The 23,169-nt window shown below is 37.5% G+C and overlaps 1 protein-coding gene and 1 pseudogene across 3 annotated transcripts in view; one reads left to right on the top strand and one right to left on the bottom strand.

Moving 5' to 3' along the window:
• PCCA (propionyl-CoA carboxylase subunit alpha) overlaps positions 1-23,169 on the bottom strand; it is a 359,957-nt gene that overhangs the window by 287,874 nt on the left and 48,914 nt on the right. For both annotated transcript variants that reach the window (XM_081046031.1, XM_081046032.1), the window contains exons 5-6: positions 3,755-3,868; positions 1,898-1,951 (exon numbers count right to left, since the gene is read on the bottom strand). In XM_081046031.1, the coding sequence (XP_080902157.1) occupies positions 1,898-1,951; positions 3,755-3,868 (168 nt within the window). The remainder of the gene's footprint in view (positions 1-1,897; positions 1,952-3,754; positions 3,869-23,169) is intronic.
• On the top strand, positions 5,141-6,275 carry LOC308496548 (heterogeneous nuclear ribonucleoprotein A3-like; annotated as a pseudogene). The gene has a single exon. The product of its transcript is annotated as a heterogeneous nuclear ribonucleoprotein A3-like (transcript).

Genomic DNA, 23,169 nt, shown 5'->3' on the forward strand with positions numbered 1-23,169 from the left:
GCCCTCAAAGACAGAGGAAAGGGATTACTTCTCACCCGAAGGATATGGAAAACTGTGCTGGTAGAGGTAACATGAGAATTGTGCCTTTAAGGATACACAGTAACTGGAAATGTGGGAGGAGAGAACAGGTGTGCCCACTGGGGAAAGAGTGATGAAAGGCATGGATAGGAAAGAACCAGCCATGTGTGGGAATAGCATATAGTCTGGCTTGGCTGAGTCACAGCACTGATAAAAGGAAATGGAAGAAACAAGATTAGAAAGAAAATTAGTGACAAAGGAAGGTAGTCATACATGCTACACTATTTTCTCTAATGTGAAAACCCTAATGGAAATCATCTTTCTTATCTTCATTTACGGAGAATTTGAACTCCTTTGTAATATTTTCTTTCCTGAATCGAAGTCATTTGTGTACTTGTCTTACTTTCCACAACATGACTACAAGCTTCTCATGAGCAGCACCCACATCTGATTCATTTTTATATACTTCTCAAATGCCCTGAACATAGATACCAAATAAGCATTTTTTAAATGAACAAATAAATGCATGAATGAATATTTTGACCATGTCATTTAACGTCTCTGGACTCAGATATTCATTTATACCAGAAGTTGCAAACTTTAAGAGCCATACAGTAAGTATTTTCGGCTTCACAGGCCATTCAGTCTCTGCTACAGCTACACAGCTCGGCGGCTGTAGAGCAAAAGCGGCCCCAGACCACACGTATATGAATGAGCATGGCTGTCTGCCAATAAAACTTCATTTACAAACAGGCCCACGGATCATAGTTCAGAGAATCCTCACCAATAAAAACTTAAATTTAACGCAGTATATTGTACAAATACATTTAAATGTAAGTATTATATGCAAATTTCTTACATAATGACAAAACCTCAGCCAAAAATTTCAGACAAGATAAAAAATAAAAAAAAGTGTAAATGGGAAAATGTGAATTAAAGGCATAAAACCTGGTAAATCTGGACCATTGGATAGTTCCACCAAATCCACCTTCTCCCAACATTTGTTACTATCACCATCTGTGTGATCTTAAATCACGCCCTCTTTAGCCCTTAATTTTTAATCTATAAAATAAATTGGTTAGCATAGATAATTCTAAGCTAGAACTCTATGATCTTAAGAATTGTTCCAAATTAAATTTATAGATTTTGAGTGGAAATTTTACCTAGAAAATGATTATATTCATAAATAATTTTGAATCCATAGCAGAACAAAATACACCACCAGAAACAAAGTATAACATACTAGAATAATAAATTAAGATAACTTAATACCTAGGACAATTGATCTAATGAGCTTTTGGAAACATTATTCATAATCATATTTTAGTACCGGAAAACTAAGGTTTCAGTACTAAACACGCCTGGAAAATCAGTTTAATAGCAAATATGGTTAATTCACCTAACTAGAATTGTGATATCAGAAGAATACTCAGATTGTTAAAAAAAAAAAAAAACTTTTCCCAAAATACAGAAGGTAGAAAGATTTGATCTTAAATGTCACCATACGCCATTAAAGAGAAAAAGTAAAATCTTCTGGCTTCACATGCCTTGCTCATGGTATAATATTTAATAAATCACTGGACTCACTGATATATTTAGTTAAAAATCTGAAGTTTACAAATTTAAAAGTCAAAGTCCATGCAATATTTAATAAACTAGCTGTCACTCATTAGGTTTAATGGCAATTTTATAACTTTTCCATTTTTACTTTTCAAATCAAGATAGGTAACAGAATAAAAACTCTGCTCTTTTCACAAACTATTTTCAAAGAATTGTTGGGTCAATTAAAATTCTACAATTCATCACTACTCACATTTACAAAAGCAACACAATTATACTGCTTTCTGAAATATAAGTTAACAGTTCATTACAAACTTACCAAACATTTGGCAAATTCTTTGTTTTCAGAAAGAAATCCATAACCTGGATGTACCTTAGAAATGAAAACAAAAAACACTTTTAATTTTATCATATTGCAAAATTTTGATAAGGAAAATATAAAGTGTATTACTGTGTTTATTGTTCAAGGCCCTGAGTAAGGTTACTTCTCTTATATACTGGTCAGCTCCAACTCACATTCGTAAGTACAAAGTCAAATTCCAAGAAACTGCCTATTTTACCCTCACTTCAGGTACACTATCTATGTCCTAACTGCGCTCAGGGACATCTACCTACACATCTTCCCCTCCACCTGCATATGACTACACTATTCAAAACAACTCTAACTCTGTTTCTGGGGGCTAACAATGGCCACAAGTTTGGATAATTTTCTAATGGCTGGTGGGTCAAAGAATTATATTAATGGAAACACTTTGCGAGACAGATTTTTAAAAAAACCTCAATTCCCCTTCTTTACAGTACCAGGTACTGCTACTTTCCAAAACCCTGGCCACTAAGCCAACTAACATCTTATTCCTGATGACATGAATGTACTCAGCCACTACCCAATGAGCAGTTGCTGTCAAATCTAACTAAAATGAAAGTTTGTTTTTACTTTTTTTTTGGACTCTGAATTTTTTTCTTCTAATGTTTACTCCTTTCCCTCCTCACCCTGCTTAGCCATTCACAGCCTCTTTATGCTATGCTATGCAAGCCACCCCACTACAATCTAAATTCTACCACCCTGCTCTAATCAAGTAATTTTTGATTCTACCACATTGGCCAAACATAAATTTAGCCACTCTATGATCAGTCAGTATTAAATATATTTCCAGCAGAAATTCTGCTTTAAGGAAAGTCAAATTTCTGGAAAGGCCAGTATAGTAATCTAGAAGTAGCTACAACCAAGATTTTTTAAAACTAAACCAAACTTTACAAACATGGTACAGAATAATGTAAACTATCACAGCACAGGATGTTTCACTCCATCAATTTTATTTTACATAAATGTTCAACTAAAGATTGCATTCTGACAAGCGATAGTTAAAAGGTTAAGAGCTTTACCTTCATTAACTCTGCTAATAGACTGTAAACATCTATGATACAGATTCATGAATTCAGTTTTTTATTTAAACATGCATCTTACTAAAACATTTCTTTCAAAAGAAACGTGAACACTAACTGAAGCACTCCAGGCTAATTGCTGGTGTTGGCTGCTTCCATCCAATTGTAGAGATAACTTTGCATAGTTTGCATAGTTTTTAACATTATATGTAATTGGTTCTCTGATACTAACACACAAACACACAAACACACACACACAGACACTTCATTCAAACAGAATTGGGGGTGGGGAGAATTATTGATTTCTCCATGTAAGTTATCTATTGATGTGATTAAACTAATTACCAATTACATTGTTTATATTTCTGAAAGTACAACTAGGTGTACATAATTTTTAAGTGATTAAAATAGAATTTAAACTAGGTTCTTTTAAGTCTCGTTTATAATACAGAATTTTTTTAAATGCTATTATTACACTGAAAGGGTTAATACTCAAAACTAATTGGGATTTCTTCTTATTTTTTTTCCTAGCAAATTTGGAAATGAACTGAAACTGCTCCCTGGTGTGAAAGCTGCATCCAGCAGCCACCTGCAGGATCAGCGACCAACACTGCCAGGTGCTACAAAGCCTTTGATTTCCAGTAACGAATTCGGCCACATTTAACTCATGTGACATGAACTAACTGCAATAGCATTTTCAATCGTTCTTTTTTTTTTTTTTTTTAATACAAACTCTAGCTTTCTGCTCATTACATATGAAACAGCTGCAGCAGATAGATTCATTCAGACTCACAGCTTGGGCCCTGGTTTTCTTAATGGCTTCCATGATGGCATCCATGTTGAGGTAGCTTTTATTGGTGGGAGCTGGGCCAACACAGACAGCCTCATCCGCCATTTTCACATGAACCTAAAGAGACAAATCTCTGTATTAATAGATGCTCCCAGCAAAAAGAACTGCCATCATCTGCAAATATACACAAAATTGCAAATCTGATAGTTTCACATATCATTGATGCAGTCAGATCTCTTTTTCAATATACACTAAAAAATAACAATGGAACAAATAAGCTGAAGAACTATATTAACCATGATTTTATTTATTACAAGCCTAATCCATTGTCTGACCAAACAATTCCATAATATTCTCTACCAATTTGATTAAGTTAAATCACAGCAAATGACTTCAGCCTCTTATTGGGTTCCGCTATACATAAATTTTATATCAAAACTACCCTGTTACATGTAGCCAGGGGAGCCCAACATTTTAATAGCAAGCACTCATCCCAGTTCTAAGCAAGCTCTCCAGGAAGTGGGGATAATTAGAGGGATTGAAGGAAGGGATTCAGTGAATGTCCCTGCACAGCATCAGGTTAGCACCAGGAACAAATTAAAGCCCAGGACGAAAGAGTCCAATATCACTACAAATGAACCAGAAAATCTTGAGAACCATTTAAATACTCTCACATTTCATCCTCATCCATTTTACCTTTATTGCTAAAAGAACTGATATATGCATTAAGTCATAAACCTACTCAAAACTCAGGTACACATGCTCCATTTGAAGACTGTGCACTGTAAAGTGTTTTAAATCTATTTTTGTTTAACAGAGACTGGTCATTCAATACCAAAAAGAATGTTTACTTCTAAAAGAAATTTATTCTTTTAAAATGATGAAGGGATTCATATACAAGGTGTGACCAAACAATACGATGAATGTTTAAATTTAAAAAATGTATTACAGTAAAGGACACATTGCCATTAATCCTCCTCAAAATATTCCCCCTTACTTCAAACACACTTGTCCCATTGTTTTTGCCACTTTCTGAAGCATTTCTGGAAGTAATCTTTCGTGAGTGTCTTTAGTTGTACTGTCATGGCTGCTTCCATGTCCTGAATCTTTTTGCCTTTGGGATAGAGCCAGAAGTCGCACGGTGCCAGATCCAGTAAATAAGGTTGATGAGGACACACCATAATTTTTTATCTGACAGAAATTGCCATATACCAGAAGCGATGTATGACACGTTGTCACGATGGAGGATGATTACGACACACTTTAAAACACACCTTCTCTCTATCAGACCAGCCGCGCTGCGGAAAGCGCAGCACGTGACGACTGGCCCCGCCTCTTCCTCTCGGTCCCATATTGTGCTGAGTTGAAAGAGGCCAGTGCGGTCTCAAAATGGAGGTAAAACCGCCACCAGGTCGCCCCCAGCCCGACTCTGGCCATCGCCGCCGCCGGTGGGGAGGAGGGCCATGATCCAAAGGAACCAGAGCAGTTGAGAAAACTGTTTATAAGTGGCCTGAGCTTTGAAACTACCAATGACAGTTTAATAACATTTTGAGAGATGGGGCACACTCACAGATTGTGTGGTGATGAGAGATCCCCAAACAAAACGTTCCAGGGGCTTTGGTTTTGTTACTTACTCTTGTGTTGAAGAGGTGGATGCAGCGATGTGTGCTCGACCACACAAGGTTGATGGGCGTGTAGTGGAACCAGAGAGAGCTGTTTCTAGAGAGGATTCTGTAAAGCCTGCTGCCCTTCTAACAGTGAAGAAAATTTTTGTTGGTGGTGTTAAAGAAGATACGGAAGAATATAATTTGAGAGACTACTTTGAAAAGTATGGCAAGATTGAAACCACAGAAGTTATGGAAGACAGGCAGAGTGGGGAAAAAAGAGGATTTGCTTTTGTAACTTTTTATGATCATGATACAGTTGATAAAATTGTTGTTCAGAAATACTACACTATTAATGGGCATAATTGTGAAGTGAAAAAGGCCCTTTCTAAACAAGAAATGCAGTCTGCTGGATCGCAAAGAGGTCGTGGAGGTGGATCTGGCAACTTTATGGGTTGCGGAGGAAACTTTAGAGGTGGTGGGGGTAACTTTGGCCGCGGTGGAAACTTTGGTGGAAGAGGAGGCGACAGTGGTGGAGGTGGCAGCAGAGGTAGTTATGGAGGCGGTGATGGTGGATATAATGGATTTGGAGGTGATGGTGGCAACTATGGCGGTGGTCCTGGCTATAGCAGTAGAGGAGGCTATGGTGGTGGTGGAGGGCCAGGATATGGAAACCAACGAGGCGGTGGATATGGCGGCGGTGGTGGTGGAGGATATGACGGTTACAATGAAAGGAATTTTGGCGGTAACTATGGTGGTGGTGGGAACTACAATGATTTTGGAAATTATTGGACAACAACAATCAAATTATGGACCCATGAAGGGGGGGCGGTTTTGGTGGAAGAAGCTGGGGCAGTCCCTGTGGTGGTGGTTATGGATCTGGTGGTGGAAGTGGTGGATATGGTAGCAGAAGGTTCTAAAAACTCAGCAGAAAAGCGCTACAGTTCTTAGCGGGAGATAGAGCGAGGAGTTGTCAGGAAAGCTGCAGGTTACTTTGAGACAGTCGTCCCAAATGCATTAGAGGAACTGTACAAATCTGCCACAGAAGGAACGATGATCCATAGTCAGAAAAGTTACTGCAGCTTAAACAGGAAACCCTTCTTGTTCAGGACTGTCATAGCCACAGTTTGCAAAAAGTGCAGCTATTGATTAATGCAATGTAGTGTCAATTAGATGTACATTCCTGAGGTCTTTTATCTGTTGTAGCTTTGTCTTTTTCTTTTTCTTTTCATTACATCAGGTATATTGCCCTGAAAATTGTGGTAGTGGTAACTTTTGGAATAAAAAATTAAGGAATTTTTAACTTTTCAATATTTGTGTAGTTCAGTTTTTCTACATTTTAGTACACAAACTTTAACAAAATGCAGTTTTGAAGGTGTTTCCTTGTAAGTTAACAAGATCATTGTTAATTACTATTTTGTATGAATTTTGCTAAAGTTAACTGTAAAGAAACACCTGCTGACTTGCAGTTAAGGGGAATCTATTCTCCGCATTTCCAAACCATGAAATAAATGGGCTCTGACATGTGGAGAGAATAGATATTTGTATGTTTGCAATTTGTGTTTTAGATAAATAGAATTGGGTATTTAAATTAGCATATTTGTGAATTCAATAGCATTGAGATTTACCTTCAAATGAAAAATCTCAAAATTCAAAAAAAAAAAAAAAACACACCTTCTCTCAACCGTAGCTCACACCCAACTGACTGCTCCGAACAAGTTGAAACTTGTCACACACTGTTACTAAGGTACAATACCATCGCTTCCCATATTGAAGATCCCTTCCTGCCTTTCTGTTGGATGGCACTCAGCAGCAGGATTCACCATATTTTGTGATCACAATAGAAAGGCTCCATGTAACATATTCATCGCTTCTGGTACGGAAATTTCTATCAATATTAATAAAAATATTATGGTGTGTCCTCATCCACCTTATTCACTAGATCTGGCACCGTGTGACTTCTGGCTCTTACTCAAAGTCAAAATGAGCATGAAAGATAAATGTTTTGAATTGATTCAGGACATCGAGGCAGTGACGACAGTGCAACTAAAGCCAAACACGAAAGAAGACTTCCAGAACTGCTTCAGAAAGTGGCAAGAATGATGGGATAAGTGTGCTCGAAGCAAAGAGGAGTATTTTGAGGGGGATTAATGGCAATGTGTCTTTTACTGTAGTATATTTTTTTTATTTAAACATTCACTGTATTTTTGGATCACACCTCGTATTTTTGAAATGACTAAGCTTAACAATTTTCCCATTTAAGGAACTCCCCAATCAGTATAAATTTATTTTACAAGACAAATATAAAAACTGGAGCACATACATATACCTGGACATTTTTGACCCACCCCACTTCCCCACCAAAAGTCAAAGGTGGCAAAAGCTTTTGTGTTATTGCTAAGTGATCTTTTATGCTGTGAAGTAACATTTTAAGAAATACTTGGTTTTAAAAGAGATCTACAAAAAAGTAAACCGAGAGTCATCTTTTAGAAAGCCAAGTTCTCTTTATCAATTCAATATATATTTTCAATTAAGTAAAAATTTTATTGTGTATTAAAAGGTAAAAGATACCTGCCAGAGGGATTTGACGATCAATATCTTAATATATAATAAAATACTCAAATACATACACTCTGTAATTTCTTTTAAAAAACCCACTTCAAGAAAAGACAGCCATGCTCACAGTGGGATCCTAAACATTCCCATGTTCAAAGCAAGGCTCTCCTCATGGTTGACAGACCTTGCTATTCCCAACCTCAAGTTGCTCTTCTTCCCTCAGACCAGAATGCCACCTCCTCTATTACCCTCTGCCTAGTTCACATCCTATTATTAGCAGTTTTGTTGCCATAATTGTGGTTGTGGGTTTTGTTTTTTGTTTTTTTTTTGGGGGGGTTCCTGTAAGAAAGAAACTAACTACTGAACAATCCTTTAAAAAGAATACATTAACATTAAAGTATTTAAAGTTAAATCCACACTTATTCTGTATGTATTTTATTTCCCTCCAAATATTACCCATTATTAAAGATGTACTTAAAGTTTCACTTCTGTTACTAGGTCATTCCCAAGTACTTCAGCTTCATCTCCTTTAATCTGAAATCCAACCGTACTTACTGCAAAATTTGGAATTTAATCACATCCTGCCCAGCAATGTAATTTAGACTGCTTTACAAATTGTCGGTTACAATTTATACATTCTCCTCCACCATATCATGGTGTCCTACGAGGCAGAGGTTGTATCTTAAATTCCTTTTTTTTCAATCTCCCCAGAACAGTGTTATGGTCTAAAAGCATGTTAACACATACATATACTTGGATACCAATTTACTTAACAACTTTCATTGTTAAGCCAGTGTCTTTGCGATAAAAGTCTAACTACACCAAATAAAATCTTCTCCAATCTTAGCAATACATATGGGAACTAAAAGTTGTATGGGGGGAAGAAACTAAAAGATATACACATGCATACATAGGTATATATTTATACATCAAAAATTTCTATAATAAACAGGCATCAAAAAGTAAAAAGGAGGGGAATCTTAATAGTATTTTTATTTATTGACTTTCAATCTTTTCTCTAAATATACTTTTGTAACTATACTGCATACACAATTTTGCATCCTTTTGTTTTTTAACTAACATAATATTTTTCCTATATTATCACAAGCTCTTCGTAATCATACTGAGAATTTCGCTGAAAGCCTAACATATTTTAGCAGATGATTAATATTAGTTGAATAAACATTCAAATAAATTATACATATACAGCACGTCAAGACTGCTTATGGACTTCACAAAGTAAAATACCTGGTGTTTCTAAAGAATCAGTTGGTTTCTTTTATTCTATTTCTCAGAAACAAACCTTACTTTAGGATAGGAAAGCTAGCGCAGGGTCAGTATTAGCAAAAATGCTGGCCAAAGCCATTTGAAAGAAAAAACTAGAATCCTCTGTTTCCTCCATTCCCAAGGAGATATGTATGAGTCAACTAAAAAAGGATAGTTTAAAAACTTTTGAAACTCAATTTCAATTTTGTTGTTATTTTTGTAGTAAATGTGTGAGGTGCTTTCTTTGATTTAATAATATAGAACAAGCTATTCAAGCAGTACAGATGCATTTCTGAAGAATGTCTTACTTGACTAAGCTGACTAGATATATTTACGTTTCGAACCTTGCAACATCTTGAAAAGTATAAATTCCTTTCTATACAATTCAATAGTATATACACATCATGGAAAGTTTAAATTGAGGTAAACTCATCAACTGACTAGCATATTGCTAACTACAGTTTCAAAAAGAAAAAAGATTTTAAGTACTAAGATTCTCAGTAGAGCAGTCAAATCTTCATAAACTTTTCCACTAGAAAAGTTCCTAATAGAGGTTTCTAAAAATTATCAGTTTCCTCCTCAATCATTTAGTTTTATATTTTGAATTTTTGTATTCTTTATAGAGAAGAAAATTACTTGTATCAGCCTATCATTTTACAAATAATGATCAGAACGAATGGTGTAATTTTCAACCTACATGACTGAAAAAAAATTATCTTCCTTATTGATGTCTTTAAAATGAATGCACACACTTGGCTATAGATAGGTTAAAAATTGTGCCAGAATTCAAAACTATGAATTTGTGCAAAATTCCTATTAGTCCATCAGATGCCCTTAGAAATATTCTGCTTAGTCCCTATCCTTATGAAATATATTGCATCTTAGTGTTAAACAGTAGACTAGCCTAGATCTGAGTGAAAGCTTTTAAATACCTTCTAAACTAGGACAAATTGTAAAAGACAAGGAAGAAAAGCAGCTTTGAAGATACTTTTTCATGCTGGAACATTTTTTGGAAACCTAACATTTCAACAAGACCTGCACTCACATGGACATTATTTACCATGACCATGAATACTTGGGTTTTCCTTGTGATAATCCTTCAATGGAAGCACTAGGTAGAACACTAAGGATGACATAATTAGATGTGCTCCTTGCCTGAACACAGCAATGCCTCACAAAGTCTGGCCAGACTTCAGTACCCACCGAATCTAACCGAATTCTCTAACATTACCAACAAACAAAAATCACCCTTAAAGACTGAAAAGTTAAAGAAAGGAATGCCAACCATATCAATCTTAATTTGAAGAATTGGAGAGAAAAAAATCCGTTTCAAACAACCATATAAAATTCTATTTCTAAGAGGAAAAAAGAAAACCCATCTCTCTATTTTATACAAAATGTCTAAAGTCCAAAGAGACTAATACAAACGTCAACAGGCTAGCATTCTGGCACACGCATTCTAGAAAGACAATTTGATTCCTAGAAAATGATTTTTTATAGTCAGTAAATATTACATTCGCTTTTATTTCATTTTGTAAAATTGCATGTGTAGCACGACACATTTATTCACAATTTTTAGATGACAGAATTAATGACTTTACTATTTTTCTTCTATTACAATTTACATAATTTTCAAAGCAGTAAGACCAAAAACTAAAAATTACAGGGGGAAAAAACAGGTTTTTGTTTCAAAACTCCCAATTCATTTTCTACAATCTGGTTTTGGGAGTTTTTTTGTTGTTGTTTTTAATGGTACAGTTGAGGATCTGGGAACACAATTTTTGTGTTTTGTTTTGTTTTTACTTTTTATTGGGGAATAGTGGGGAACAGTGTTTCTCCAGGGTCCATCAGCTCCAACTAGTTGTCCTTCAATCTAGTTGTGGAGGGCGCAGCTCAGCTCCAAGTCCGTTTTCAATCTTAGTTGCAAGGAGCGCAGCCCACCATCCCATGCAGGAATTGAACTGGCAACCTTGTTGAGAGCTCACACTCTAACCAACTGGCCATCTGGCCATCCCTCCGGAAGCTCATTGTCTTCAATCTAGTTGTGGAGGGTGCAACTCACTGGCCCATGTGGGAATCGAACTGGCAAACCAGTTGTTCAGAGCTTGCTCTCTAACCAACTGCGCCATCCGGCCGCCCTATAACCTGGATTTTATATCACAAAATGGAACTGACCCTGACTCAATCCTGGAACTGAAACAAAGTTTTGTCCAGTCTTTGTTTGGCAGCAATGCATGAGGATGTCCTAAACAACAAAAGAATGAAAAGCAGGATTACTAGAACCATAATTTCATTCTACTGACCCCTGGTACAAGCATCAAGAGAAAGATGGCAGGAATGGAGGAGGAGGAGATATCAAATATGAAAGCAAAAACAATGCCACCATGCCGAAACACAATGGCAGGGGAAGAAATAGCAATCAGTGGCAGTGGGGGGAGGAGTAGGGGGTGTTGATATGGTTGCTTATAAAGGTTGGGAGAGGCAGTGATAGCTGAGAAAGAATTTAAGAGCTTTTTTAGCCTAGGAAACTCTTGAAAAAATGCCTTTGGGAAGTAATCTATAGAATGTAAAAAGCTAAAAACACCTGAGAGATTAAATAATTCACAGTATAAGGTTTCGGACTGGGTGGCAGAGCTAAGAGGTATGGGGAGGCAGGAGATGGGGGAGGAACAGAATTCATCTTCTCCTACACAAACGCATTAATACAAGCAAGCTGGGATTTTAAAAGGAGAGGGAGGGGAGGGCAGGGGAGGGGAGGGAGGGAGGGACCGAGAGAGAGAGAGAGAGAGAGAGAGAGAGAGAGAGAGAGAGAGAGAGAGAGAGAGAGAGAGAGAGAGAGAGAGAGAGAGAGAGAAGCAAGCAGGAAAAACAAAAGGTAAAGACAGAAAACCGACAAAACAGTGTGTTTGCTATACACTCCAAGACAAGCCTCCAAAGCCCAACTCTCCAATCACTGTTGCCTGTAATCTCTATAAAAATTCTTGAGCCATGACTGCAGAAGGATACCGAGAATGGGTATAAATAAAGGCAGGTTTATAGATTTGGTAGCAGAAATTAAAGGCTCTGTCCTTTAATTTCTGTTTGATCTGTGAAGCAAGAGACAAGATCACATTCTGACAGAAGGAAATCATTGGCAGTGGAGGCCTAGAAAGGCTAGAAACGGTCACTGGGAACATGGAAAAGCAAACTTACAGGAGAAGTCTAGTAACACTGCCAGGTAGTGTTGATGTTCATAAATGGTTGTCTTTGTTGTGAAGGAACTTAGGGCAACAACATGGGGCAGCCTCTGTGGAAAACGGTACGGAGGTTCCTCAAAAAATTAAAAATGGGCCGGCCCGGTGGCTCAGGCAGTTAGAGCTCCATGCTCCTAACTCCGAAGGCTGCCGGTTCGATTCCCACATGGGCCAGTGGGCTCTCAACCACAAGGTTGCCAGTTCAATTCCTCAAGTCCTGCAAGGGATGGTGGGCAGTGCCGCCTGCAACTAAGATTGAACACGGCACCTTGAGCTGAGCTCCCACTGAGCTCCCAGATGGCTCAGTTGGTTGGAGCGCCCTCTCAACCACAAGGTTGCCAGTTCGATTCCTCGACTCCCGCAAGGGATGGTGGGCTGCGCCCCCTGCAACTAGCAACTGCAACTGGACCTGGAGCTGAGCTGTGCCCTCCACAACTAAGACTGAAAGGACAATAACTTGACTTGGAAAAAAGTCCTGGAAGTACACACTGTTCCCCAATAAAGTCCTGTTCCCCCTCCCCAATAAAATCTTTAAAAAAAAAAAAAAAAGAGGTAATGGGAGTAACATTTCTAGATGGTGTTTAAAAAAAAAAAATTAAAAATAGAACTACCACATGATCCAGCAATTCCACTTCTATTTATCCAAAAGAAATGAAATCAGGATCTCAAAGAGATGTTAGCACCTCCAGGTTCACTGCAGCACTATTCACACCAGCTTAGATGTGGAAACAACCTACATGGCCAAGAACAGATAAATAGATAAAGTGTGGTATATACATACAATGGAATACTATTCAGCCTTTAGAAAGAAAGAAAGAAATGCTGCAGTATGTTACAACATGATGGACCTGGAGGACATTACACGAAGTGAAATAAACCAGCAAAGACAAATGCTGCATAATTCCACTTATCTGAGGTACCTATGTCGACTGGCAAAAAATAACTCTCCAGATAAATCCACAAGAAACAGTTTATTTGGGGAAAAGAAACAAAAACCACCACCGCAGTGGGGGGAAACACATTCCTCCAAACCGGGGATCCAACTGGCTCCCACGTGAATAAGGAAAATAATGGCCAGCTTCCGAGATGGCTATTCTTTTTATTAGCATCCCTCCCCCTGAAGTTACCACAAAGTTCAGGGCTAGAGAGTCAACAGGGGGCCCAGCTCCACCCACAGTCCTCCCAGTCCCATGGTTAAGCATGCCAACATGTCGGTTCACTTTTATCACCTAAAACAGTCAAATTCATAATATCAAGACTAGAATTGTGATTACTAAGGGTTGGGGGGGAGAGTTATTAATCAACAGGCATAAAGTTTCAGTTATATAAGAAGATGATGAATAAGCGCATAGACCTCTGCTGTGCAACATTGTACCCATAGTCAACAATAATGTATAATACACGTAAAATTTGTTAAAAGGATAAATCTCATGTTGAGTGTTCTTACCACACTGAAAAACAAAATTTTTACAGAAAGAATGAATGAAGTTTTTGGAGATGATGGTGAATACCAAAAAAGTTTAAAATTGGTGAGGGTTAGCTACTCTCTTACTCCATATCTTGCTAAAAACTTGTAATAAAAGCAATTCTTTGTCCAAATACCTTGAATAGCACTAATTTCATTAATAAGCAACCATATCTAATATTTGTACTGCTAAATATTAAGCCACTAATTTCACCAATGAAAACCCATTTACTTAAGAATTTGATTTTCACTGAGATATGGGAAGTTGTATATACTTTTAAAATCCATCTCTGGAGTACCAATTCTTGAATAGAGGAACTGACTGGACCTAGAGTATAGGTTAAAAGGTTAAACTACCATGGGTTTATGTCACTCTGTTTAATCCTTCAGCATCTTAACACTGTGGCAGACCACTATGCGAATTATGCCCAAAAACCTTTGTTCCCCTGCTCCCATGGCAGATGACTGCCCAGCCAGAGACCAGATTTATCAGACTCTTTTATAACAATGAGTAAGTTTGAGTCATTGGAATAAAAAGTGAAACGTACAACTTCCAAATCTTCTACAACATAAACACAAGCATACCGTGTTTCCCTGAAAATAAGACCTGTCCAGACAATTAGCTCCAATGTGTCTTTTGGAGCAAAAATTAATATAAGACCTGGTCTTATTTTAATACAATATAAGACCGGGTATAATATAATATAATATAATATAATATAATATAATATAATATAATATAATACTGGGTATAATATAATATAATACTGGGTATAATATAATATAATATAATATAAATAATACCGAATCTTATTTAAGACCAGATATAATATAATAAATATAATATAATATAATAAATATAATATAAAATACAGGGTCTTATATTAATTTTTGCTCCAAAAGACGCATTAGAGCTGATTGTCCAGCTAGGTCTTATTTTCGGGAAACATGGTATTTCTCTGAATGTCAGCTATATTCTCTCCCTGGATCTGGAACACAGATGTTGCTGCAACCAAATGCAGACTAAAGCAACTCTCTTTAGGACTGCAAACCAGAGTGAGGACTGCAAACCAGAGTGAGGGCTAAATCCAGCTCAGTGACTTTTTATAAATAAAGTTTTATTGGAATAAAGCCATACCTATTCATTTTCTTATTGCCTAAGGCTTCTTTTGTGCTACAATGGCAGAGTTGGGAAAGAGACTGCATGGTACACAAAACCTAAAATATTTATTATCTGGGTCTTTACAGAAAAAGTTTGCCCATCATGCCCTAGGGGATGGCAGAGCAACAAAACAGCAAGAACCAGAGCCCCTTGGAAATTGATTGGCCTCCCTACCTAACATGGGCAGATGTTATGTGAGAGAACATTTGAAAGTCATCCTATTTATACCACTGTATTTTGTAATACTGATATCTATCACTTGTAATAACACCTCTAATATAATCACTACCACAAACCCCAACTCAGTTCTTATTAATGAGAAGAACCGAATTAGTGAAATGGAATTACAACAGGTCCTCCAATAACGTCATTTCATTCAATATTTTGCTATAACACTGATGAGATGCGACAGGAACTTAACTCTTGTTTATATCAATTAGCCTATGGTAAAATTAGCCTATGTTTTCATTATACATCATTTTGCTTAAGGTAACAGAACCTATCGACCACATTAAGAGGGGCTTACTGTAGTGATTTCCTTAGGACATGGCCAAGTCAATCTTAGAGTTTATGAGAGTCAGAGAGGGAAACAATTGGTAGCTACACACTTTTGGGAGCCTGAGCACCCCAAACACCCTTGCTGAGTGCCCCAAATGGCAAAGTCTAACCCATACCTTGAGCCTGAGTAGTTTCTGTAGGCACATAGGCAATTAAGTAAGACAGATAACTACAGTGTGACTATTACAGAACTGCTGGCTTCCTGAGGGAGTGGCACTGGTTTGTTTGCTGCCACCTACAAAAGGTGCTGAATCCTTGGCCCTAGTTGGCAAAAACTTTCCACGAGTCTTTTGCATTTCTGCATGTCATGTGAGCAAGGCACTGACTACTTTTTGTTTTAACCTATAGTTGACCCTGAACAACACTGGGGTTAGGGGCACTGACCCCCACCCCCTGCCACGGTCGAAAACACACATATAATTTTTGACTCTACAGTCGTCCCTTCATATCCACAGATTCAACCATGGAAATCCACAGTTGAGAAACTAAGGTTGGGAATGCAAAAATACTGTTTTTGACCTGCAGTTGGTTGAATTCACAGATGTGAAACCCACAGATATGAAGGGCTGACTGTATTGATTGAAAAAAACCTGTGTATAAGTAGACCCCCACAGTTCAAACCTGTATTGTTCAGGGGTCAACTGTATATTTGCAGAAGTATTTGTATAGCCAACAACCCTAAAAGAGAAGGACAGTGTCTCACTCTGGAGCAAAGGGCAGGGGTGCTAACAGCCCATTATAAAAGATTCATTATACAAGAAGAACCCTAAGTTCAGGGTTCCTCTGCTCTTCTGCAAACCACTGCATATGACCCTCTTCATAACACCTTGTGGGAACTGAGGCTTGGGGAACCAGGACAACAGTCTTCTATCTTCTATTAGCATCCATAAAACTGTGATAGGCTGTTACGGTGCAAGTAGAATAAAATCTCAGACGTTTTGCAGTTCTTGACAGCCCTGTGTTCTTAGCTATAACACAATCCGCCATATTTGTTTACTCTGAATAGACCAATCACGTCCCTCTATGGGATTTGTGAGCAGGTGACCAATGACACCATGTTGACACTCCTACCATTTGCTGTGTTGAAGGCAGTCAACGGTCTTGCTCTCATTGATGAAGTCTTGCTGTCTATTTCTGGCACAGGTGGAGTTTAATCCTTGCCACTGTCTATGACACGGTGTACTTCCCTGGCATGTAACTATTTTAGTTATTTTGGTCATTTGTGTTTGGTTTATGGGTAGGGGAGAGAAGAAAATGACAAATCTCATAACTTAGAATGTTAAAAAGAATTGATAGTGGTTAGTAACTTCTCACAGCAAATGCTGCAGATAGACTCACTAAATGACCATTCCAACACTCCTTCCTAGCTTGCCTCCCTCAACTACTGAGGGAAGAGAGCATAAAAGAACATTTCCCAGGCTCCCTTGTAGTTAGTGTGCATACATGTGACTTCGTTTCCACCCAACAGGCATACTCACAGTATGAGTAATGTGAGGCAGTACCCCTGCAGGCAGGTCACATCTCATGCCAAGCACTGAAGTCAATGTGTCAGTTCTTCTAGGACAGCTCTAGAAGACCTTCTGGGTCAACCCCAGCACATCACAATTATCAAGATGGTCAGTAGTGGAAGCGGGGTTTATTCCAGAACAGACCAATTTAGTAGAATAACAGAAATAGAAGCCAAACTTCCCTAGGTCAAAGGGTAAATGTGACGCAAGAAAAGAAAGAAAAACTAAGGCTTCACTGTAAGGCTAGGAAATGCAAGGATATTTGACTTTATTTTCTCTATAACTGTTGGGAAGCTCAGTACACACCCAAGGTATTCAATAAAACTTTCTGATCACAGACTGATAAAACTTTCCAGAGATCACTGTTCCTCAGAGAAATACCTAACAGATATGAGTATGTGTGCCTAGGTTCACAAAGCTGACGAGAAGTCCCTAAAATGGAAACAAGACCACTTATTGGCAGCCAAACATATGGCCATGAAGTTAAAAGACAATCTATTAATAGAAAGACATCCTACAAAATCTATTGAGATTCAATGAAAAAGTTCTGGAAATGCATGGTGGCGATGGTTGCACAACACTGTAAATGTACTAATGCCACTGCATTGTACAATTAAAAATTAATAAAGTGGTAAATTTTATACATGACAATAAAAAAACATTTAAAAACTATATAGATTCATCACAATTTCCAGCCTACCACTGACAAGCAATTGTCAAAGAATGTATTTGTAGAACTCAGTGATAAAGTAAAAACACATATAAATAGCACAATCTAAGAAAAACTGCAACAAGGAGGAAAAAAAGGAAAACAAAAAGAAACAAAAAGTACCTTTAATAAGGGCTCAGCTCTAGCATGTGATCATTTTCTACTTACTAAAGAAAAGCTATTACACATGCATTTAGGATTCTAATAATGAAGATTTAACAAATACAGAGATCTATCATATTTCCAAATACAGATTTTGGAAACAATGGCAGTATGAAATTCTAGGAATAGGATTAAGAGATAATCTCCATTGTGATCAGTATATTTAAAAAAAGTGTTTCCAAACCGTATGAATAGCTAAATGTTAGTTCTAATAAAATACAAATAGCCATCAAAAACCATGAGATCTCAAAGCACTACTGGAGATCCACCAGATCAATGTATGCCACTAAATGATGACACTACGCATAAAAGCAAGTGATGTTCTTATATTTTTTTAATTTTATTTTATTTGCCCAAGTAATGTATGAGTACTCCATTTTGGTTTTTTTTAAAAATTTAAGCAATAAAGATAACCATTACCCTGTTGAAGTTTCCTAGTCTCACTTTCTACCTTAAAAGCAATTACCAATTTTACATGTGTCATTCCAGACTTACCTAAACATTTTCATATGCATATGTACACATAAAAGTGCATGGTTTTGTGCATAAGATTTAATTTGCATAAATTGTATCACACCACATTCTGCAACTTGCTTAACTGCTATGCAATATCTCTAATTATATGGGTAAACCATAGCTTACTCAACCATTCCCCTAACAACGGACACTGTTTCCAATTTGTAGGTATTACAAGCTGCCATAAGCTAGTCTGAATAGACCAATCTGTATGCACATTTATATTTTTGTATGAGAAATAATTGAAAGTGTAAATGCACACATACATACACACTTAAGTTTACTTCTATGTATGTAAACTATCTTTATTTCTTCTTTCAACCATCAAAAAGTTTTAAATTTAATACAAGAGATATAAAGAAGCAAAGGTATCGTTTAATTTGTTTTTCTTTTAAATCACTCATAATACCTTAACATTGTTCTTGTTCAAAATAAAGCTAACAATTCCACCCACCCATACCTCCATCCCCACTACACTGCCTTTCTTTCTCCAGGAATCATTTCTCAGGTGCGTATGCATGCTTGGACTTTTGTCTATGCCAGGGGATCTCAACAGAGCAATTCTGTCCCACAGGACACAGCTGGCAATGTCTGGAGACAGTTTTGGTTGTCACAATTATGACTTGGAGGTACACTAAAGGTGTCTGTTTGTTAGAAGCCAGGGATGTTTGAAATATCCTACAATGCACAGGACAGCCACCTATACACATCAAAGAATTATCCAATACAAAATGTCAATTAGGCCCTGTTAAGAACCCTTGGTCTATGCTCTTATATAATGTATGTAACTATAACAATATAAAATATTTTAGTGTGGGATTTTTAAATCATTAATAATGTTACAATACTGTATGTGTCATTCTACAAGTTCTTTTTCAATCTTGAATGTCTTACAGATGTTCTTTGTCAATATGCAGAGATCTACCTCATTCTTTTTAATTACTAAAGAATTCCAAAATACATCTCTACCAGGTTACCTATAATTCCTCCTGCTGATAAACACTTTTCATGTAAGAATCTCCCTGATAATAATGAGGTTTCCTAACCAGGCATCCTGTCAGTTGCCCCAGATCCCCCTTCCTGCTCTTCTGGAGCAGCTCCAACATTTTACAGCAATCTTCTCCTGTCTGTGTTTTAGGCTGGGATTTTCTATTGAATGATCCCATCTGCTGTCTATCTTTCAGAAATTCCTCATAGCTTCCAGGACCACAGTCCCCCTCCATTTCCCATCAGAATTCTGTTTTGTTATTCTTCTTTTGTTTGTTTTTTTAAGTGTTTCTCTACCTTGAGAATTTGGGGCAGAAAGATGAAGTCTAACTCATCCCACCAGTCTGAATTAAAAGTAAGGACTTTTTAAAAGTTTGTATTTCTTACCACAGAAATACAGCATGTGAATTTTTATTTTAACTTAAAAGTCAAAAATTGTGAACATTAATATATTTTCTAAAATGAAAGAGTTAAAACTTATTTTTAAGACTGTCATGAAAGATATCAACAAATCCTAATTAAGAATCTATTCTGGTACAAAAATGGCTACACAAAAGTGATCATGCAGTTCCTAATTTATTACAACCACGAATGCAATCTGGCTGTAGGTAACACACATTACCGCCATTCTTCTAGTCATGCATTGTAATGGTGGGGATCTTCTCATACTATCTATTCTACCAGTTATCAAGGAACACCAAAAGCTGGCTTTCTAGCCTCAGGCATCATTACCCAGATTATCCAGTACTGCTGCTAGGTATTCACAAAAGTCATGAATACTTGATTTACAGTCAACAATTGGTTGGTTTCTCACCAAGAGCTTCAGATGAATATTAAAAATAGCAAAATCAGCTACCTAAATGCTCCTCTCTCCTGAAAATTTCTGGTACTCTACAGGAAAATAACAATGGTTTAGTATGGCTACAACTGTTTTTATTTCAAAAATCTACTTTTCTCCAAATCCAATGTCTGGCTGGTTTAGGGAAGAATGTTTGGTGCGGCTATTGGCATGTCTCTGTTGTGTGAAAGAGTAGATAAATGTATTCAAATTACAAGAAATATCTGGACAACACAACCTAGAAAAAGACTACCTTAACAGAGGTGGCAGCTGGCTCTCTGGCGAGAAAGAACTAGAGAAAAAGCTACCCCACCAAAAGAAAAACTCAAAGCAATCAAAACATTTTCCCTAAAAACATTATTTCCTAATTCTATTTATACCATACAGGTCTCTGCTTTGCACTCTTTTTTCTAATTTAACCATTCTATGTCCTATCTACCACATCACTTTACAATTAAATAAAGCCTGAACACTTCCCTCTATCTTTCCTGACTCAATCCAACATTTATCACAAGTACTGTGCTACAGCAGGATATAAAGAGATAGTAAATCACAGTCCCTCCCCTCCCCTCCAGTTCAATCTAATACAAATGACAGACTTCTATGCGAATTCCAAATAAAAGTAATAAATAAGAGCATGTACAAGTTGTAATACAAAAAATGGTTTCACGAAGACTCAGTTACTGAAATATAAAACTGGATTCCTAATAAATGGGAAAAAAGTGAGAAGGAATTACCAACAGAGAAGAGGCACATTCAACATTGTGGAAATTGATTCACCCCAGTCTATTTAGAAATCTGTGAAATGGCTTAAAATCAAGGTGTATAAGGGAGCAGCCAGATGGCTCAGTTGGTTAGAGCACAAACCCTCAACAACAAGGTTGCGGTTCAATTCCCGCATGGGATGGTGGGCTGCGCCCTCTGCAACTAAAGACTGAAAATGGCGACTGGACTTGGAGCTGAGCTGAGCCCTCCACAACTAGATTGAAGGACAACGACTTGGAGCTGATGGGCCCTGGAGAAACACACTGTTCCCCAATATTCCCTATGTAACTATAAAAATATAAAATATATTTTCACCAAAAATTTTTTTAAATCTTTGAAAAAAAAATCAAGGTGTATAAGGAAGCATTGATGGGAGAGGATGGTGAAAGAGAATGATAGAGTAGAAGGAATGAGATTGGAAGGAATCTTGAATGCCATAGGAAAGAGTTGGGACTTTAACTGGGAAGTCAGTGGTTCTCAAAGTTTGCTTTCTACAAAAAGAAAATAATGTTCCTATGAGGAATGTGACACTCCATCTTTCACACCAGCTTACTATGGGTTGCTGCAGTTGGGCCATTTCAAGCAATTAGCTATAAACACTCTCCCTTCCCTCCCACTAATCTCAGAGGAAGCTTAACAAGTAGTGCTATCAAGAATAAAAACTTCTTTTCCTCTGATGTTATCTAACCAAACTTTCCCCATAATACAGGATATATAGCATAATATATAATATACAAACAACCATTCAGCTGCATCAAACTCCTTCCCACAGTTGTTTTTCAGTGACTTTTAAGAAACACCCCTCGCCATTCTAATCCTAGGTAAAATGGAATAAGCATATTCCACCCTATCTGTCCCACTGAATGCAGCTATGAAACCTGAACAAAATACATGAGTCACTATTGGCAAGCTCTGAAAAGTGAATAGTAGCAGACAGATCAAGGAAGAACAGAATTCAAATTACTGTAAACCAGAATTGAGTTTTAGCATTTTCCTTTCCTCTGTGATCCTCCTGCCTAATCAACAAAGCCTCATACCCGGAGTCGGCATTGGGGTGCTGGCAGAGAGAACTCCAGGAGAAGCCCTATACTTCTGACTCAAGAAGAAAAGGAGGCTCCTAACACTTAGAACACTACAGAAATCTCCCAGGTTGTTTTTTTATTTTATTTTTAACTCCATTATTTTGTGCCCCAGCCCCTAAGTAATTCTACGGCTACATCAGCAGTATTCTATGGCAGAAATGGGAGCCTGCAGGAGCCAAAACATTCAGAAAAGGAACATTCTTCTGCAAATGAAACTATAGTTCCAAGAGGGTGGATAAATTCCCATTGTGTTTTTCTTTGTGACATAAGAAGAAATATACATATGGTCTCTGCCCTCAGTTCCTGACACAGAGCTCCTAAAATCCTTGTAATTTCCTGATAGATAGGGGTGCTAGGAGCATCTTTTGTTCTAATATTTGGTCTTTGACCCCAGTTCCTGACACAAGGGCTACTAAGATCCTTGGAATCTGGGAGTGATAAGAGTTTCTTTTTGTATGCTAATAAGATACTGGTGGCTGGGGGCCCTTAGACAGCTTCAGGATGGGGGTTAAGGAACCAGAAAAAGGCTTTATTAGAGAGTTGGAACTTTTAGCCCCATCCCCCATCTCAACGGAGAGGAGCCAGAGCTGAGTTAATCACCAATGGCCAATGATTTAATCAGTCATGCCACATAATGGTGCCTCCATAAAAGCCCTAACCAAAAGGGTTTGGAGAGCTTTTGGGTTGGGGGACACATCCACATGCTAGGTACACCCGAACTCTACAGCACAGAAGATCCCATTTCTGGGATCTTCTAGACTTTGGCCTATGGGCCTCTTCATGTGGCTATTCATTTATATTGTTTGTAATATCATTTATGATAAACCAATAAGTGAAAGTAAAATGTTTCCCTGAGTTCTATGAGCCATTATAGCAAATTAACAAACCTGAGGAGGGGGTTGTGGGAACCTCTGAGTTAAAGCCACTTAGTCAAAAGTACAGGTGACAACCTCAGACTTAAGACCAGCATCTGAAGTGGGGGTAGCCTTGTGGGACTGACCCGTCAA

This window comes from Rhinolophus hipposideros, assembly GCF_964194185.1.
Source record: "Rhinolophus hipposideros genome assembly, chromosome: 4".
NCBI classification, from domain to species: domain Eukaryota; kingdom Metazoa; phylum Chordata; class Mammalia; order Chiroptera; family Rhinolophidae; genus Rhinolophus; species Rhinolophus hipposideros.